Raw genomic sequence first — 20,803 nt, 5'->3', positions numbered from 1 at the left:
ATTGAAGCCTTTCATTGTAAGATGGTGTTATGATGACAGGGAAACATCGTCTCTGCCACTGTAAGTGGATGTTATGTCTTGTAATGAGGACATATGGTCATTATCTTACTGAAGGAAGATCTTTTACTTTATTTAAAACTGTGAAATGCAGTACAATGTTGGTACCTTGCGGAACAATTTAACAGCTCAATCATCAAATCAAAATGCACTTAGCTGCCTGCATTTTCAGGACTGATTAAGTTGTCTTTTATTTCCATGTAAAGCACAAAATTTAACAATTAAAAAAAACTGTATTGCTTGTAGTCTATTTTTCACTCACAATGCCAGTGAGACCCCCCTTCTGTCCCCAAGCCCATCAGTGGATTTCTTAAAAGAACTGATAGACAAGGAAATCAATCAAACTGGGTCCACTTATACATAAATACATCATAATTTATTTGATATACATGGACAGTCAACACCACAACCTCATCTCATCTTTAATGCCAGCAGAACACATCTCATTACAATAATGTCAACTAAGCAACAGAACAAACAGATGAGAAGATAAAGGCTCTATATGGCCAGAATATACCAGTCTGTGTAAACGTCTATGGATGATGGGCACACTTGCCATGGTGATCCTGATGGCAAATTACACCATGGATGTCTAAAGAAATATTAGACTACACAGACTGAAATGAATATAAACAAAACATCTCTTAAATAGGTCCTTGTCTTATACCTGAGCTCTTCTAACAGCCGTTCTGACATCAGCTTGAATCAGAATATTAGCAGGAAGTGTCTATCACACACACACCTCCTCACAGTACTACACTTCGAGTTGGACGGCTCTGTCGTACCAAGCTTTAAGGCCACCATGTTCGTGTGATTTCTCTGAACCTGGCCCTAGGTGCATGATGTGTGTGTCTGTATGTATGTACATACAGATGGTATTCCAGGTACCAAAGCTCATAAAGGGGGTGGTTGGTTAAAGGGGTTGTTCAGTGGAAAGTCTCTCGAAGGTCCGATCTCTCCCCCTCACTTTACCACCCCTCTAGCTCCACACCAGAGCTTTCGGATGAGACGAGTTTAGCTGCACATGTTCATAGTTCTCTCCGTTCCCCTAAAATCAAAAACAAACATTTATTTTACAAAAGATTTTCACCACAGCGAGATTTTCTTACCGTAAAAAGGAAAATCATGCTGTGACTCACCTTGGATGCTATGGCTTTGAGTTTGCCAAGTAGTGACGGTTTTGTGTACACAACTTCATCCTCCATGTCTCCTTCATTCTCTCCCTCCATCACAGCGCAGCTGTCAGCTCCTGGCATCTCACACTCCTTATTGGCAGACATCACCAAGCGGGAGTACTTGTACTCCAGCCTAGCAAAGAGCAAAGTGATGGAATCAATACAGTAGGAAAGAAGCAGAAGAGGAATAATGTTGTCCACGTGAATATTGGCGAAAAACTGACAAGCGAAGAGTGGCAGGAGGATCCAGACAACAAGAGCTTGAAGCAGGTGGGAAAGATCAGAAGACAAAAGTAATGCATGAAGAAAGGGAAGCAGGGGGAAGGAGAGAAAGGGAAGAAACGTGGCAGAAAAGAACGAAGAAGAGGCAGAAATATGAGGAAGAGAGGGGTGATGTTAAGAAGGAATACAGGCAGGGAGTAGGAAAGTGAAATAAAAGAATAAAACAGAAAGGAAAGAAGGAAGGAGACAGAGGGGGAGACGGAGAAAATCATACCTTTTGTTCTTCTTCCAGAAGTAGCAGGTGAGGGAGACGAGCAGTACTGCAGTGAAAACACCCAGTCCTGCACCGAGCCGTACCCAGAACTCCATACCCTCGCATGGCAACGTTTTCTTTTCAGGCAGCGTCACACCTCCCACACACAGCTTCGGCTCAGTCCACACATACAGAAGGTCCTGCGAATGAACACACACATATATATAGAGTAGCATTAAATAAGTGTGACAGAGGCATAAGCAATTAAGTGCTCCGGAACACAGCATAGAGAGGAGTCTAAATATTTGGGCAGTGGAGTGTTTTAATTGTTTTAGCCTTACTGCACTGCGTTTCAAGTGAAACAAAGTGCTGACTTTCAGCTTTAAAAATGTTTGCATGCATACAGGGTGAGTGGATGTTGGACATCACAATTCTTTTTATGCTTGGGGGCTTTTATTTCTACACAGTCCATGGGATGTATGCAGATGCATTGTTTCACTTCAAATCCAACCAAAACAAATCTTCCCCAGTACTTATGGAATATCTCTATGTCCTTTCACATACCTGGTGTCCTCCCTTGCAAGCTCCTTCTATCTGATGGTAGTCTCTCTCTGTGCATGTAGGACAAGCTCCTGAGCTCTCCCATAAGAAATTGAAGGTGCAGCCGTTGCATGTTCCTGCCGGGCACTGACTGTAATAGCCAAGCACAAGCTGTCACTTCCACACCACATTACAGCTCAGATAAAAGGTTACATGTGACATTAGACAGGCAACCAGAAAAATACACGGACAAGGATGACAAAGACTGTACTACCTGGGAACTGAGAGATCGCCTTTAACACTCTTCACTGGGTTACAGCGAAGTGTCACCACGGCGCTACGACCTGACTCACAAGATGAAGTCGCCTCCAAGGACCTTAGTAAGGAAAAACATAAATAACAAGACAGAACCTTAGAGCACTACGTTTTTGACATAGAAAGAAATATCTGAAATAACAGAGGTACCTGTAGAAGAAGTTGACATCAGGGACTTTCTTAGAGGTCTTGGGGTAGAGATCTGGTCTCAGAGTTATTTTATCAAGTGTATCCTCTACTGTCACTCCTGTTAAGCACACACACAGAAAGACTGATTGAATGTGCCTTTGATTTTTTTTTCTCTTGTGCAACATGAAAAGGACGAACATGACCAGACCTTTTCTTGTCGTTATATCTTTTAGAGCAATAACAGCAGTATAAAACATCCTAAATGCAACTTTCCACACCACCACAGCCTGCATCCTACATTCACTAACCGAGGAACGTGTCAGCCAGGTTAATGGACTGTGAGGAGAGTGCTGTGTGGAAGCCTCGTCCACTAGCTGGGATTATTGTTGACTGACAGATGAAGGTCTTGACACCATTGGCTCCTTCGCCTTTCTCTCTCTGGGAGTCGGTGACGGATAGGTCCGTTACATTGTCTGTGCATACGGCAGACTGACCCTTAAATAATGAAAAAGAGCAAATAGCAAGGGAATTGCATTCACAAACTTTTAAAATGGCAGTATTTTCTGCGTGTGTGTGTGTGTATGTCTAAATCTGTGCACACCTGTTTTCCACACAGGCTGATATTGAACTGGTGGAAGTACTTGGTTCCTTTAGAGGTAAAGCTTGGACCGTTCATCAACGATCCCACAGATCCAAGGTTGCTGAAGTCATATGTCAGGGAGACGTTGCCCTCTGTGTAGGTGAAGTGGCAGTCACTGTAACATAAACTGTGGTCCTGTTAAAAAAAAAAGAAAAAAGAACAAGATAAATAGTCGTGCGTCATAAAAACAATAACAAACAGCTTGATTCCTTTCCTCATACCAACAAACCTTGTCGCTCTTGCTGCCTGGTCCGCAGGGTTTGCAGGCATCAGGACCGGGTGTGGCATGAGAAGCGAGGTACGTGTTAGGTGGACATTCTGTGCATTGGCTGGTGTGCGCATCTATGTAATGTCCAGGTGGGCACGGCACACACGTAGAGCTGGAGGGTTGGGTGCTGAGGGCACAAGCCCGGCAGCTAGAGGAAACCCCATCAACAGCGTTACTCACTGAGATGGAGTAGATTCGTGCCACGTCGTTGACATATTTACGTACCTGAGGAGAGTACAGGAGCGAGACAAACAGGTACAAAGTAAACTGGAGCCTTGATGCAATGTGTGTGCTGCTACAAAAACTGTAACACAAACTCCTTCACCAGCACAGAACATATATTATATTACAGGTGCTTTATACGTAATGTCCACATTACTGCAAAACAGATGATTTAACATTTAACAGTAAGTACATTTTTCTGATCTTGAAACATCTCACCAGTATTTATGTATTGCACAAAGTAAGCAGTGATCACAGTGATAAAGTAGTCTGTTTGATGTGTGGTTTGGTTTAAGCACCACCTCAGAAATTATCTTTAATAGATAACAGAAGGGAGTGTTAGGTGTACCAAGTGTGGAGTGGATTTACAAGACTAAAGGCTGTCCCAGTTGTTTGACCTTGCTGATGGAGGAGCTCTGAAAAGCTTCTTGCCTCTGGACTTAAGACAACGAATATGAAGGTTCAGTCACAAGATAGCAGATTAGGCTTCCTGATCTTTTGAAGGACCCAAATCATGGGTCAGTGGGCTGACCTCCACAACTAAAGACATGCGTTCATTGTTGATATGCAACTACATAAAAATATGTTTTAAACTATAGAGATATGGGCTTAAATTTACTTCTGCTGTTTGTTGTACATAGTGATAAATTGGATATTGTAATTGTATTTTCATTGTCACTGTAAATCTCACAGTTTCACACCTCAACAACAGTTAACAGCTCCCAAAAAAGTCTGCATAATGTCTGCAGTCTGGCAGCTGCCACATTTGACAGATACATCCTCTATCCTCAGCTGAAACAATGTCTATGTCATATGATAAAACACAGTATGTTCTGTGTTTTTAGAAGTTTGTATTCATGACCCAGAAAGCTTTTATACATGTGAAAGTAGTTAACTCATACTTACATCTGAAGGTTGGTTAGTCCTCTGGAAAGCCCATGTGTAGGAAACCGAGGCATTCTTTGTCATAATGTGTGTGTAGGACTGTCTTTTTTTATTTCTTTCCCATGATTCCACCACTGTAGTACTCTTCCTGTTTACATCCTGAAAAACATATACAGTATTGACTTTACCTGTATACTAATAATTATGAACCAGCAAACATTAGTCAGGAGCAATTCTTACCATCATAAAGTAGAGCTCACAGTCGGCTATGCATGAAATTTCAAATTCAAATGTGATGCGACCAAACTCTGTCACAGAGTGGCCTGACATAGATGTAGGGAGCCTGATGGCAGATGCAAACAGAGAAGAGTGGAATTAGTCACAACAAAAATTAACCACTGAGTGATAAGAGTGATGGAGAATGAAATACACAAGATGACTGGACTTACTTGAAGCCAGGAACATGGATGTTGAGGATGAGGTAATCATTATCCGAGCTTCCTGATCCACTCTGGATATGATCACCTGCCACCTCCCAGCCTGAAGGACAGGACAAATCCATATTACACTAGTATTTCAAGAAATGTTTACATTCAGTTATTGACTGGATTAACTCTGGTCAATCTACTTTAAATGAGTCAACACTATGTGAACATTTCTTGTAGGGAATAAGATGACGGCATCAATACCACTCATGTATGTACAGTAAAAATAAAGATGCAACCAGCAGCCATTTAACTTAGCTTAGTATAAAGTCCGGAAATAGGGCAAAACAGCTACAAGTAAAAATAAAAAACAACAAAGTGTTAATCAAAGGACATGGTGTGGTATGTGCTACATCCTGGACAATTTCCGGGCCGGTCCCAGCAACTTACAGTGAAGTTGCCAGGAAACCAGAGGCAGCAGAGACTCTAGGCAGTTACTGGTTAGTTGTCTAAGATATAATGTGTTAATAAGTGAGCTTTAGAGGTCTTGGTTGGCTGGGCTTCTTACCTTTAGACAGAGCCAGGCTAGCAGTTTGCAAGTTTACAATCTCAGGGGTAATAAATCTTTCATATTACACTCAGTAAGAAAGCAAATGAGCATGATTTTTCTTTAGGAGAATCACACAGAGAGGAAGAACAAGATAAAGAGAGTGGCCATATAGTTACATATAAACACCCACCATTCATATTGTCACATTTGGAGTTGCCCACATTGAAACAGGAGGTTTTCATGTTTGTAGGAAGAATATTCCACCATTTATACTCGTAACCTAAGTTGGGCTCAGTGCCTGCCGGACACTGCTGACATGCTGCGAAACAAACACAATGAAATAGACAATTACCACACAACCACACAAACAAAGAAACTGAAGGAAAATGGCAGTCAGGAACACAATAGAAATCAAAAGAGTTCTTAGTACGTTTCATCCCATCAGAAAAGGTCCCAGGTGGGCATGGTGAGCAGGTGGCTGTGTCATTGTTATAGAAACCAGGGTTACAGGGGGGGCAGGGCTCTCGTTTTCCACTTTCAGGCAGTGGTTCAGCTCCAGCCACATCCACCAGACAGATCTTAGGTTCAATCCACTTGTACATGATCTGTGTCTGAAATTACACAGAGATGAAGTGTGATGGAACAAAACTGAAATTGTGATTACAGAATGTGACATCTCTGGGTTTGAGGTGGCCTCTTTTTGTCTCACCTTTCCTTCGTGGTCACATGCAGTGTGGATCTGGAAATAGTCCTTCTTGGAGCAAGGAGGTCTGTCCTTACACACCACAGATCCCTCACCTTGAAAAAATAAAAGTAATGGTAAGGTCAAATAAAACTACATTAGCCACAAAAAAACTAAAGTATTTTTAATTTAAAGGCTGCAGAATACATTTAATAATTTACCCAGATTACTACAAATACTGTAGTACTTCATAAATCAAAACCTTTTTTTAAAGACATTGCAAAGAATTGTGCATAAAGGCATAAAGCCAAATCCTTAAAACACAATAATCCAAATAAAACATAGAACCATTCAGTTAAAATACAGTAAACAAACAGTGACATTTATATGAAGCAAGAAGTAAATGCAGATGAGAAATAATAGGACAACAGAACGAATATTGTGCTGTTAAAAAAGGGCAGGAGGCTGCTAAAAACAAAGCGGTGAACCAAAGGGGTCATTCAATATTCATAAAGACGTGTACTGAATTAAATATGTAATATGTTTGGAATACTTCAGCCTTCTCACAGCCACTTCTCAGTGACTTTACTGAACAAGACATGCATCCACTGCATAAAATTGCCATCTGACTTTCATTTCATTAGGCCAGGTTAAAGCTGTTGGGTCAGTCTTTCTGGTATTATGACTACCTACTACTTTCTATTGATTTGTAACAGCTGGCCTTGCCTCTCAAACAGGGTATTCAAGTAAAACCCTGTTGGGATATACACTAAAATAGATTAGGGAGCATATTACTCTTATCCTCAGAAATAGCGCATTAGAAAACACATTTATGAAGTGTGAGTAATAGCAGCTTTATGAAAGAGTTTACTTGCTATGTTATCTGCCAAAAATCTGCTTCTCTCTTGCGATCAGCCCTCCGCACTGAACTGACAAGCGTGTTTATTCTTCAAAACTTTGATTAATGGGGCTGAAAATAGGACAAGCTCTCTTTCTATTATTTGGCTGTGTTATGTGCTTCTGTGTGCAGCACTATTAACAATTAGACTACACTAAATCCTGCACTGACATGCTGACTAGGTGTACTTTCTTTTGTGTGTTAGTGTGCGTTCCTACCTGCATACTGAGTGGTAGTGTTACAGGGAGTGCAGGAGCTTGCACCGTGGCCAGAGTAGGTGTCCCGAGGACAGGGATCACATGTGGAGGAGCCTGGAACATGGCTGAATGTCCCCGGCTTACATGGGAAACACTCTGATGTGTAGGCGACGCCTGGTAATAGGAAATGACAGATTGTTAATGAAAATAAAATTGAATTAGTATATTAATTTGTCACTGATGACAGTGAGAAAAGGGGTTGGAAGGGAATGTATTTGTTACTGACCTTCTATTTGAAAATTTTTCAGCAAAACAGGCTTCACCACTTTCGTACCCATCAGGACTCCACCTGTCCTCCAGTACAGGATGTTAGTGCCTGATTTCAGATTCACCTACAAGGCACACGATTTCATACGTTTCAGTGAAGCTGTGACATGAACACAGCACAAAGTGTGGTGATTAAGAGAGAAGAGTGTGGGTTTGCTCTCTGTATGCGGCCATTTCATTCAAATGGAAGTAAGTCAATAGAACATAGTAAACAGTAAGTTCATACATGCAAGGTGCTTCAATGCAAGGGAGAACAACATGTGACTGAATTCATGTTCTACAAATGGTTTCATTCAAGGTGCATCACTGACATATTGGTGTAAACCAACGTAATGATAAAGCCTAATTTAATTGGTGTATAAAGTTAATGTAAAATAAACTTAGGCTAAACTAGGCTGCCATAAAACATGCACCCTCTGCAGACTGAACACTTGATTAATCGTGCACTGTAGAAACATTTACTTGGAGCCATAAAGTTCAACTTAGCTGTCTAAAACCACCAGCAAAAATAAAAATTAACAATATAAATATTTTATGCACTTTAGAAGAGCCACATACAGTATTTACACTCCTCCCAACAATACAGCCAATTACCATTTAGCAAGTGTGACTGGAAAAATACTGAGACAACAATAAGTGATGCCAGCCTCTCTTTGTATACAACACACTTCCTGCTTTTTTTTCCATTTTGAAGACCAAGGACAGCTGCCAAAGAGCTTAAATATATCCTTCGTGGCTATTGTTCATCTTGCGACATGAAACACTTACCGTATGAGTCGCCCATTCACCATGATTGGTAAGCTTGAGCCACTTGGTATCAGCAGACTGATCCATCTCCTGACACTGGTCATTCTGGATCTAAAGCGGACACAAATAATTAGTGCTTTTACTTGCTTTTATTGTGTGTACACCAGGAAGACTACAGTGACTACTTTGTGGAAGTTAATGAAGATCCTAATAAATTATGAAAAAACTACAGTGTCCATCAGCTGAAACTCTCACCTCTTTAAAGAACTACAACATTTATTACTTACTGTCATGCACTGATACAGTACAAAATATTGAATGACTTTTTTCTCTCTTTTGTAGTATGTGAGAGCAATTTAGATACACGATAAACAATATATTTGCCTTTTATAATACATATTTTAAAAAAATAACACAAAGTAGATCACCAAAGTCTGATTTATTTCAAATCTTAATCCTTCCAGCACACATACCTTCAATCAAGCACTAACAAAGAGGCTCTGCTTTTGACTTGCCATAGCAGCAAGAGTGCAGGTGCAACTAATTACATTAATTATGACTCTATACACTGTAAATACTCCAAGTATTCCGGCAGTAAGCCGTGTCATTGAGTCAGAACACACAATACTCTCAAAGGACCCAGGAACTGGTTACACTAATTATGTTACAGCCTTTTTCCTTCTATGAAGTACCAGTATGTCTGCATTGAAAGGGGGATATTAACAGATTCTTAAATGCAAATATTTTGGTCCATCTTGGAGCACAGCCACAGTCGTCATGTGACGTAAATGTCTGCTCACAACGGACAACAGAAGAGCGGCTGTTGCTGCACAGATGAATCATAGAAGCTGGCAAAAAATGTTTTGTAGTGCAGACATAGCATCAGTTTGAAGACAGATATGGAGTATCTTGTCTGATTAGATTGATCATGATCTATTTCCAATTAGATCCAGCATTTTTCTATTAGCTCTGCCATTAGCATTGTGATAAGCATTTATGATAAGTGTACTGGTTGAGATAGTTGAGAAAGTGTGTATACACACAATCAGTATCCACTTAAACAGTCAGTCATTGTAATGTATTTATTATAATTTTCCAAGAAGTAAAAAGATAATAAATGTTTGAAACTCACAAAGAATTCAAACAGCAGGTTGTTGTCTGGATACTGGTACTCAAAACTGACAGAGCCTTGTTTCTTCAGATGGACAGCATAGATGAGAGAGACTGTGCATTCATCTCTGTTGGACTCCAAATAGTTTCCCTGAGGCACCCAGGAAGAGCTGCAAAGAACAGAAAAAAATTAATTTTGCACAATCCATCTTTCAGTTTGTCTTACACACTCTTACTCACACACCTGTTGCAGCTGAGTCTGTCATCTCCACTGGGATTGTTTTCCACCGAGGTTGCCAGGCTACTGAATCCAGCAGGCATGGTATCCCATTGGTCGAAGCGGATGCCGCTGCCGAGGGAATAGCTTCCTGCCGCACACTGGGTACACTCCTGAGCCGTCATCTCCAGAAACTCCCCAGCCTCACACGAGAAAGCTGGAGGACACGGAAAGAGAAAGTACAGAGAGATGTGAAGAATAAGAATATCACACTGAATAAATAATATCCCATCCTTCTTTTCAATCTGCTGCAAAAACATACACACAATAGAATGTCACACACACTCCAAATGTCAGAGGTAATGCAGATCACTGCTGCATTCATTGTAATGTCACCCCAGTGATGAGGAAACCTAATCCTTACATCCTGTTACACACTGTGTCGGTCTCTGTGTTTTTGCTGAGCCACCATGTCTTCTTCACCTGCCAATGTTTTGACAGTGTCTGTTTTTCCTCATACCTCATCTGCTCTGATCCTATTGTGATGTCTTCGAATACCCAATACAAAAATATGTGTGTAGGCATGTAGTTTGTGTAGTCGCCTCTCTTTAAGGGTAAGTAGCTTGCTAGAAGTGCTTGTAGGTGTGAGTTCATTTAGGGATATTTTGCTTTGGTGATCACTTTCATTGTGATGTAATTCATTTGTATTCAGTTAATTTGACTAAATGGGTGTCTTGCCTTGTATTGTGATGTCATGAATAGCAACCCCATATCTTACATAAGAGAGTGTGTTTAGTTGTAAGGAAATAAATGCCTGGTGTTCTTCTAGTGAATTTAAACAAGAAGAGGAAAACAGGAAGAAAGTGAGGACAAGATTTTAGTAAACAAGTTTTTACCTTTACAGAGGTAAGCAACATGAAGATGCACACGGGTATATTTCATTTTATGCAGTTTATACATTAGTAAATTATCTTTCAGAAAACACTAGCAGGCTATTAACATGGAATCTAGTCTGTGAGAGACCTTTCAGGCTACACAATTATCTTAGACACAGATTTCACCAGTGATAGTCTAATTTCAGGAGTGTTGTCACAGCACAGGGAAAACCTGTTTCTAAGATGTCTTAAAAAAGAAGACTTGCTTGACCACTTTGTGAAACATGACTGTGCTTTTAAAATGTCTTTACATGTCTGACTTCCTGGTTCCATAGTGATGAGGCAGAGATAAGAAGAATTTAACATGTTTTACTTAACTTTTATTCTAATAGTTTATACTAAAAAACTCTTGGAGAGATTGCCTCATGGTGACTAATGCTGGTGTAAAACACCAGCTACTGCACCTCATATTAGACAATTACAATTATTGCAAGTGACAACATGCTCCATGAAGGATGTGGCTTTTTTAAGTAAACCAGCAGAAATTAATTAGGTGACAATGTTTCGCTCTCAGGTTGTTGACCCGTAGTTTGGCTCTGCGGTTGTTTGGAAGATAACCAAGCAGGGTTTGTCAGGTTGTGGTGTTGAAAATTCTAGGCTACTGATAAGAAGGAGAGCTACACACATCAATCTCTCTTGCACACACACACACTCACAAACATACTTACTGCACTCAGTTCCATGTACTGGCTCTGGTAATCCTGTACAGGACCCAGGTTTCTGCGGGATGGCCACTCTCCATCGAGATCCTGTGCTGTCACACTCTGTGTACTCATAGTAGTAGTCCGTCTGCACACACATAAAACTTCTGCATAAGAAATCAGTCATCACTAATAGTCTTGGACCCAAACAATGAGAAAATGTAGGCCGGTGGCAGGTCAGTAAACATCACACCGCAAGAGGCCACCACCCAAATAAGAGCTCTGAGTCATCTCCTTCATGGTGAGAATGTTTTGCACATCAGAGCCGCCTACATGGACGCTGTGACTGCATTAGCAACCAACACTTCAATTAACTTCCATATCCAGCTGCCACGGGATTACAAAAGATGAACGCCTGTTACAGCGTTATCTCACAAGCCACAGCCACTTTTCTGCCCTGGATACACAACATACCATCTCCACGGCGATGGGAACAGGGGCGATGGCAGCGGTGGGCTGCTGGTTAAACAGGCAGAGGCGTTTGACCAGTAGCTTTTCATATTTTCAGAATGAACACTTGTGTTCATGTTGTGGTTTTAATCTGTGGTCTGGAGTGAAAACCATTAGCTTGGTGCTTTTTCGCCTCCACAAAGCTTCTCGCCATCTTTCTGTCTACAAAGGAGGGTGGCCTAATTTCTGTCAGTTTACATAATGTTGCTCCTTGAGCCAGACCAGATTTTGACACTACAGCGCATACAGGCTGTTGTATGTGTGTGTGTGTGTGTGTGTGTGTGTGTGTGTGGAATGACTTTCTCTGCTTTCTCTGTGCGTGTGAAAAGCTTAGTCACACTGATGATAAAGGGCGAGAGAAGAGAGGACGAAATGATTGATAACTGTAGATGAAACAGAGCATTTAAACATTAGAGCTTCTCAAAACATGAGAAATCTACTAGGACTGTATTGTGAACTCTGTATCTATATCCTGTGACACCTACAAGAGCTGTGGTCAATCACTAATATGACACTTTTAATACTCATCTTACACAATAATTCAGTCTCTACTCCTAGTTTCATTAGATTGAGGCTAAAATATCAGCTTTGGTGTCATATGTTGTCATCTCCAGATAAGAACTCGAGCAGAGCAGCACAGTAATTTAGCACTATTATATGTCTAAACAAGGGAGCTGCAATACTCTCTGAGACTGAGACAATAACTTTGAGGAATGTTGTTCTCTATCTTGGGACTGTGTATGTGACTGTGCTGCCAGTCAAAACTAAAGGAGGTGTTGGGCTGATCCAGAACAGAGGGAAGGAAAGGGCAGTACATGGAGGAAACTGATAAAAAGCACTGGAGTGGTGAAGTTCAACACACACCAGACCTCATCAGAGAGTCATGCTCCTCCATGCTGTTCACCTCTTGACCAAGATAGCAATGGTTAAAGTGGTTTATTTAATGATAATGAGGTAATGGGTTTTAAACATCATGCTACAAAATCGACCTGGATATGTGTCATCAATTTTTAATCGTATTTGATTATTGGATTACAGCACACAGAAGCCCAATCAGTGCGTTTTTTTTTAATTGCCCTTCGCAGTAAAGCGCTCTACAAATAAAGGCAGTGAAACAGGACGAACCCTTCTTATTATTGATCGACTGTGGCATCTCTCACCTCACTACACTGCCGCTGTCCTTTGGCCCCGTCAATCAACCGGAGCGTGCAGAGGATGAGAGCGCAACTGGCGACGAACCAAGCCGAAGACCGCATTGTGGATCATCGAGGGGGAGGAAAAAAGAAAGACACAACAGCCTCGGTCCAGGGGGGAGAAATTCTCATAAATCTGAGCCGGATTAATGCTCAGTCGGATACAAATCGACACCTGCTTCTGTCGCCTCTTGTCGGCAGATTGTAACCCTTACCACCTGCGATTATCCTCAGACTGTGCGCTCCAGGGCTGCCTCATCCAAACCAAGCTGGGTAGAATAAACGAAGACTTCCGGTTAAGGTTTTCAAAGTAATATTCGTAAGGCGTGTACAAGGGAGTGATCGAGTTTCGATCCAGTTTATTTATACATTTTGTTCTTTTTCAAATCAAACGTATATATATATATATATCTATATCTTATATATATATATATATATATATATGTAATGTTGTTCATTGGTTAGCAAATGTGTTTATTTTTTTTAATTGGATCCATTCATTTTTTGTTTGTTTTGTTTCTCTGTAACACTCTGTAACGAGAGGTACTACATAGATGAGCTCATTACCCGTAGTAATATGAGTATTATCAGGCGTATTAAGCTTAAAATGTGTAAATCAGTATTCATTTTTGTGCAATAACGCCCGCGTTTTCCTTAACATGAACCGTTTTGTTCACTTTAGTTTGAAGGCATAACAGTAACACGTGGTGTTTTCTGCTGACTTGACGCAGTCAGCCGTGCAAGTGTGTGTGTGCGCCTTTAACCCCCGGCTCTGACGCGTCTATGACGTTGCTCGGAAAAAAAAATAATGTTTTGTTATCTTGTGGCTGTCGTGACAAAACAATAAGAAATAATGCGCTGTTTAATTTGGAAGTTTATTTCTATTTTCTGTTTGGGTGAAATATATATTGTAAAATTAAGCGCTAAATGCACGTTTATGTGATTATGCTGATGTGTCTGTGAGATATAGACATTTTAAAAAATGACCGAGCCTCACCAAGACCAATTTTGTCCTTATCCTCAGAACAGCTTTGGTATATTGTTCCCAAATCCTAACAGTTGTAGTTCATATCACTGACCACCAGGGGGAAGTCAAGCTCTGCAAAGGTGTCAGCATTACTGCAAGATGGATCAGCTGCTTTGTGTTGCCATATTTAATTTGGATTTTTGTGCCTAATTTGATTTTCATAAACATAAATGGCTTGCCAGTAAGCCATTTATGAAGGTCTGGCATACTGAGCATAATTTACTCCTGGGCCTGGTGCTGTGGCCTGTTATGGAGAAGGGAAAAGCAGATGAAGAGAGAAATCTCTTTTATACCTCTTGGTACAGTGTGAATAGTTTGTTAAAAAGAACACAATAATAATAACTGTGTCAATAAGTCTTAACGCATAACACGGACGCAAACTGAAAAAAGGTTTTGTTATTTTAAAATACTGTTTTCTGGGACAGAAGGTTCTTCATATTCAGACTCACAATTATTTCAATCAAGCTTGTTGCACCAATGTATTGTTTGTTTATAGTGAATACAATACAGGCCTTAACAGCTTCTCTAGCATACAACCAATAAGCTGGACAGTCATTTCTTTTAGGGTGCTGTCACATAAGAAGTATTTTATTAAATACTCTCACAAGTATATGGTCAGTCTAAGTTTCCAAATAGGGAGTGCAAACTATATCTCTGTTTACATCCTGAGACAAAAGAGCTCATGCATGTTTTATAACGGTGCATTGGTTCAATTTGTCAGGGTGTGTTACGCTCACAACACAAAGCTGTTAATAAGAGTTTGTTGAAGAGGTGGACTGAGAGAAATAGAGCCCTGTGTGATCAAAACAAATTTTATTTCTTATAATGGGAAAAAGGGGAAGAACACAAATTCTGAATTTGTTTATATGAGGGTATTTAATACAGCCGTCTAATGCACAGAGATTATGAATGATGTCTATTACCTCATATAAGCAATGTTTAGTCTTCAATAAATACATATTTATAGGAATATGTTTTATTAATATCCAAGGGTCTGCACACACCCAGCATGTACGTCTGCCAACTGTTTAATTAAATGCATTTCTTAATACAGACGTTAATCTATCGTTGCTCCACATGAGGGGACTATTGTGAGTTGATTGAGTCCTGCAACTACACTGAGCTAACCACACTGCATTAAATCAAACCTTTATGAAGGTTATAATGTTCTGTTTTATTTGAAATGCGTATCTGTATATGTATATATACAATAATAATATCAGCTGTGGTGCAAGAGAAAGTAATCCCACAATCTATCCTTTCTTCTTGCTTTCCTTATAAAGCTCACATGGATAATTTATGACATTCTGCGTTAAAGTGTGTCACAACTACCATCCAATGTGCTGATCCTGGGACTGCCAGGGTTGGAGGCTGTCCATGTGACCTTCCCTTTGTTGATATGCCAACAGGCAGGATTCTTTATAAATGGTGGGATGCAGTTTCAACTGACCTGACAGAATTTGCCCTTTTGGACATTGATTTTATTGTGGGAAGATTGGCAGTAAACTCTATTACGGCTGTATATGGTGGTTAAAGCATAGATTCAAAGAGCTAATTTATTTTAAAATGCAAAAATCCATATACTGGCCAAGACATATTGTTGTATTATATAGTGGTCGTCCTGTATGAGTTTAACATTAACATAATTGTGTTTTCAAACCTTTTAGGTTATAATGGTTCACTGTACATCTGCTATACTGGTTTAATATAACCAATAAGATGTTCTGTATTTTTGTCATATGGCTACACTTTATATTGATATTGTTTTATGAAAAATACATATTCACAAGTTAGACTAGGCCAGATAAACTATTGATGCAAGTCTGCTTTATGAGATTGTATGAATATTTAAGCAGTCATCACCCAAGGGCAGTTGGGTTTCTCATTCTGTGAGGAGGGATGCTTGGTCTCTCTCTTTCTCTCTCCCCTCCTTTCTCTTTCTCATGTGAGGCCTATCACTTACGGTGTTTGCCTGTAATGTGAACTCTCATATTCAACCATCTGTAACACTCTAGTAACATTTAAACTCTAGGCCACCGCTCCCCGATCAGATGAGTTCATTAATTATAGTGGGGAAGTGTTGGGCAAGTGTATTAGTAACTGACCCTGAATCAGATGGTAACCGGAGTCCCTGCGGCCCTACCTTTGCCTCCAAACCCACAACAGACCAGGGACTACCTGGTCGGGTAATGAGACACCCAGCATGACACACTGCAACTCAAACACACACACACACACACACAAACCCTGAGACTTCATCCATGTATAGGTTGTCAGGGAGGCAGACAAGGGACTGTGAAGGGCTGAAGAAAGAGTGACCCTCACCTGTGAAGAGTGCTTGAAGTCACTTAGAAGCAACCTGGAGAGACCTGTGAGAGAACGAGAGAGTGACAGATCGACCTACTGACTGAGAGGCGGCCGACACAGTCTGGAGTCTAAAGGTTAAGTCGGGGATAAACTGATGATCCATCCATTCATGTAACTGCTGCTGAACAAGGGAACGACTAATGCAGCTATGACATAAGAGGACATGCCGAAATGGAGGACAACTATTGAGGATGCTGGCAAGAGTCAAACTGAATGTCTTCCCTGGATAAAGAGATGTTTTTATTTCATATGTTGCTTCACAAGAATGGACATAGTTGGCTCATTCTTATGCAGTGAAACCAACTCAAAGTAAATGATGTATACTCCTTACTAACTATTGTTCATACTCTACTACTAATGCACCTAATGTTTGTGCAATTGGGATTTATTTTACTGTTTCATTTGGTCATTTCTGAATCCCCCAGCATGCATGGACTACCTTGTTCCTCTCTGGGCTGTTTTGGTAATCCATCTGATGTTAATACTGATCCAGCACCTGCTGAGGAGCAAAACAACTCCAGACAAAGCAAAACTAACCATGGACACCCTGCAACAGACCCTATTACATCCCAGCCAGAAGCCCTACCATGCAGCTTGCATGAGCCACAGCACAAACAGCCTCAGAGGACTATCAGCTGTATTTCCGCTCACTCCACCAGAACCAGAAAAATAAATGGTATAAACTCAAACTCTGACCCATGCTTTGAGTCACCTCCAACCTGCCGTAGTGACTCCCAGACGTCGGACGATGATGAGCTGGACTTGGACTATAGTCCAGAGCTGAAGTTCAGATATCCTCAAATTCCCAGACCCTCCATTATTATCAGAGTTCCTAAGGTAAGAAGGCTGGGGTCAGTAAAAGGAAAGTCTTTTCTACTTTGTTTGAGTGTTTCTGTTTTATAATAGTTTCTACCCCACCTCATTTCAGAGGGGAATATTGTACTTTTTACACATTTATTTCATAAAACACAATCAGCCTATAACATATAATGTATCATTACAGATTAAACTACCAAGATGTACATGTAGTAATTCATATTAGCTCCATCGTGAGCACCTATAGCATCACAGAACTATAACATTAAAGAATGACCATTGGGATTATTTTGGATAATAATATAGTACATTTACTTTTGATACAAAATACAAAATCAATTATTCTGACTGTCCATTTTTTATTTCACAGCTCTGCTTCTGCAGTTGATTGACTGTAATACATCATATCACCACTAGAGGGGGTATAAAACCTAAATGGTTATTCATACACTTGAGTATAGGGTCTGTCAGGATTTAATTGATTAATTTCCCATCAGAATATGAAATCTTATCAATGAGATGTAGAGCTCTGATGTTTGATGAACACTCTTATGCTTACACACGCACTTTGCGGTCAGAGTACTCTGTGACTGTGGATAAGATTTCAGTGAAATGTGTCCTGAGCTCCTGTTCAACATGATCTGTTTCCTGATCTCTTCCTCGACACACACACTCACTGTCACTTTATCTGTGTCTATTTCCTTGTACGTGCCTGTACATAAGTGAGTGTTGTTGCTATATAGTCTTGACTGGCTAAACATCTCTCTGCGCAAGATTTTCCTCCCCATTGCAAGAGGAGGGTGACACATTATGTAAGCCGTGTCCTCAGGCTCTGATCAATAATGCTGATCAGCCATGGAAACTCTAGAAGAATGAGAGGGGGAGGGATGGGATGGGTTTAATAGAAATCCTGGAATTTACACTGTTGATTACTTCATCCAAAGGGAGACATCTCATCAGCAGATGTTTAGACATCTGTTGGGTTTGATAGTTTCAGGCCAGGGGATTGTCAGTTTTGAGGTCGAAGTCAAGAAATGTGCTGTGAAAGGATGATTTATCGTGGCAATCAGATACAAGCTTTGTGTGAGATTTTTAATTTCATTGACTGAAATATTTGGCCAGCTTTAACCATTACTCAACAATTTATGTAAAAGCCCCATTTAACTACCTTGTATCAGCCTCGTAATAAAACTGCTGGCCAACAGTACACCAAGTCTGTAGTGGACACCACCCAGTGTTAGTTATACAGCTTGTGAATGTACATGCCCTCCCCCAACATAGCAATTATTGTGCTGTGTCAGAATGAGTTACAAAACTGTTTTTCTGCATATGTTTTTCACGTTTCACTTTCTGTGGAAACAGGAACGAGGTTTCACAATGTTTCTTCAGCAAGACAAACATGAAATCACATCCAGGGTTGGTTCTTGAAAGAAGGATAAAAAAAAAAAAGGCTGATTGATTCACTAGACTAAAGGCATGATCCAAGCTTGTGCATTAACCCTTGTAGTGCTCCACCTCTTTATCAGCTGACCTCCCACAAATCACACCCAAAAGCCTTAGTTATTCCTGCCCCCAAGGCACTAATGAATGTCCCTTCTGTTATGGAGCTATAGGGACTGAATGTGAAAATACTGGCAATCAATGACAGGCATAACGTGTAAAGACTGTACAGTATGTCCAGTAAGAGAAATGAATGGGCGTGTGTGAAAGTGACAAACAGAATGTGACTTTTGTACAGGTCCAGGTTGTTATTCCACAGTGTGCAATTCTTCTGACTTAATCATCAGTGTCTTTGTTAAGATATCCAGTGGAACAGATTTAGCTTTGATCTTCTGGGCCCTAAGGCTTTATCATTGTCTGTATGTGTGTGTGTCCATATCCGTGTAATAACATGATTGTTGCATTTATCTCTGACCGCCTTCCCTTGAAGGGACGGATATCTTTATGATACACTTCCTTTATCAACAGCAGAGACTACTGTCATATCTGAGCATTCAGCACAGCACAGTACACACACACATAAGAACAATGATTATATAGTTCAAAAAACAACTAAACAATCAATACAAATTCTTCATTATCACTCTTACACACATACAGAGCCACACACAGAGATAAAAGATTGCCGAACACTGTTATTAAGCAAATAGAGGGGTTGGTTTGAACAAGGCAACAGCGATCAAAGAACGAACGTTCGCCTATAGAGCAATCATTGTGTCAACCATCGCAGTTGTACTTATATATGTACTAATATGTGACAGTAATTGTTGTCCTGTTGTGTTGACAGGCATTTAGCAGCAAAGAAAAGGGTTGTTAGGGACCATATATGGCAACATTAAGACAGCATTATTATGCTGAATTACTTGCTCTTCATTTTATTTATTCAAATAGTCCTTGACATCATGTGAGACATTTCTATGTTGAGCTGTGAAAGTAGGTTTTGAACAGATTAGAGTTAACCAAAACTTACCCATTTGCATCACTGCCTACAGGCCTGTGTGTAACCGAATGGATGTGAATTAATCTAAATCACAATGTCATTAAACATGGATATTTTCTTTTTTGTCTAAACTTAGTCATTGTTCTGAAATCTTTGGCCCTCTTTTATTGCCCCATAATTGCACCTTATTCAACTTCCTGCAGCCTTGTGCATATTGACTTGTGACTGGTCATGCCCATCATTAGATTAATGTGTTTGTTATTCAGTGATGACCTTACGGTGACTGACAGAATCCCTTTGTGTTCCCTTCCCACACGCCTCCCTCAGGACTCGGAATTCCAGGAAACAGCGTCTGACAGGTCGGACAGTAGGGAGACGGAGGATGGAGGGTTATCAGGTACGGAAAACAACAGGAGCTTCCTTCTCTTTTCTCTCCACTCCCCTTTCCACCTCCAGCACCTCCTCCATGCTTCCATGCTGAAACTGTTTGGCACAGATTTGGAAATGGAAAAAAAAATCCGTCTGTATCTGTCTTCTGCTGAGGGAAAAAACAACTTTGATTTTTAGGTGGAGAGGAACAAATTTGTGACAAAAAATTGCTCTTCACGTGATGGAATGATTGAGTTCACACAGTTGTGCCCCCAATGCGTCAACGTGTCATTATGAAGGAATTTCTGTTCCATAACTTGTCTGTTGATGAGTGATTAGGGAGACTTTGTCTCTCTAGTAAACAGTGATCCAGAAGAAAGGACGGACTTTATGACTGTATGACTTTGTGTGTGTTCACTCACCTTGCCAGGATGTCTGATAGGAGCTGAGTGCTGGCGGTTACCTTGGCGATGAGTCTTGGGGCAAAGCCCTGGGAGGGGTGGAGGGCTACAAATGGGTAAAAGGATGGAGTTGAGTGGCCGATTAATAATGTGATTGAGTGTGTATATTGTGTGTTTGTATGCATGGCCAAATGGAAGTGTGAATTTGAGTGCAGTTGTGTGGGAGAGGGTGTGTAACAAAGCCT

At 40.5% G+C, this 20,803-nt stretch overlaps 1 protein-coding gene across 1 annotated transcript; it reads right to left on the bottom strand.

Annotated features, from left to right (window-relative positions):
* Positions 1-421: 421 nt before the first annotated feature.
* elapor2a (endosome-lysosome associated apoptosis and autophagy regulator family member 2a) lies at positions 422-13,432 on the bottom strand. Its single transcript, XM_010729758.3, has 22 exons — positions 13,106-13,432; positions 11,463-11,583; positions 9,887-10,076; positions 9,665-9,812; positions 8,554-8,643; positions 7,745-7,850; positions 7,480-7,632; positions 6,391-6,479; positions 6,112-6,292; positions 5,872-6,000; positions 5,156-5,246; positions 4,947-5,049; positions 4,728-4,865; positions 3,561-3,824; positions 3,293-3,466; positions 3,000-3,186; positions 2,713-2,809; positions 2,522-2,623; positions 2,272-2,398; positions 1,729-1,907; positions 1,197-1,365; positions 422-1,105 (listed from the first exon to the last, which is right to left on the bottom strand). The coding sequence occupies exons 1-22, from the start codon at positions 13,199-13,201 to the stop codon at positions 1,037-1,039; spliced, it is 3,003 nt and encodes a 1,000-aa protein (XP_010728060.1). The 5' UTR covers positions 13,202-13,432; the 3' UTR covers positions 422-1,036.
* Between the last annotated feature and the right edge of the window lie 7,371 nt (positions 13,433-20,803).

The sequence above is a fragment of the Larimichthys crocea genome, chromosome XXI (genome assembly GCF_000972845.2).
Source record: "Larimichthys crocea isolate SSNF chromosome XXI, L_crocea_2.0, whole genome shotgun sequence".
Taxonomy (NCBI): Eukaryota; Metazoa; Chordata; class Actinopteri; family Sciaenidae; genus Larimichthys; species Larimichthys crocea.
The sequence above is the reverse complement of the archived record's forward strand: the minus strand, read 5'-3'. Positions and strand labels throughout refer to the sequence as shown.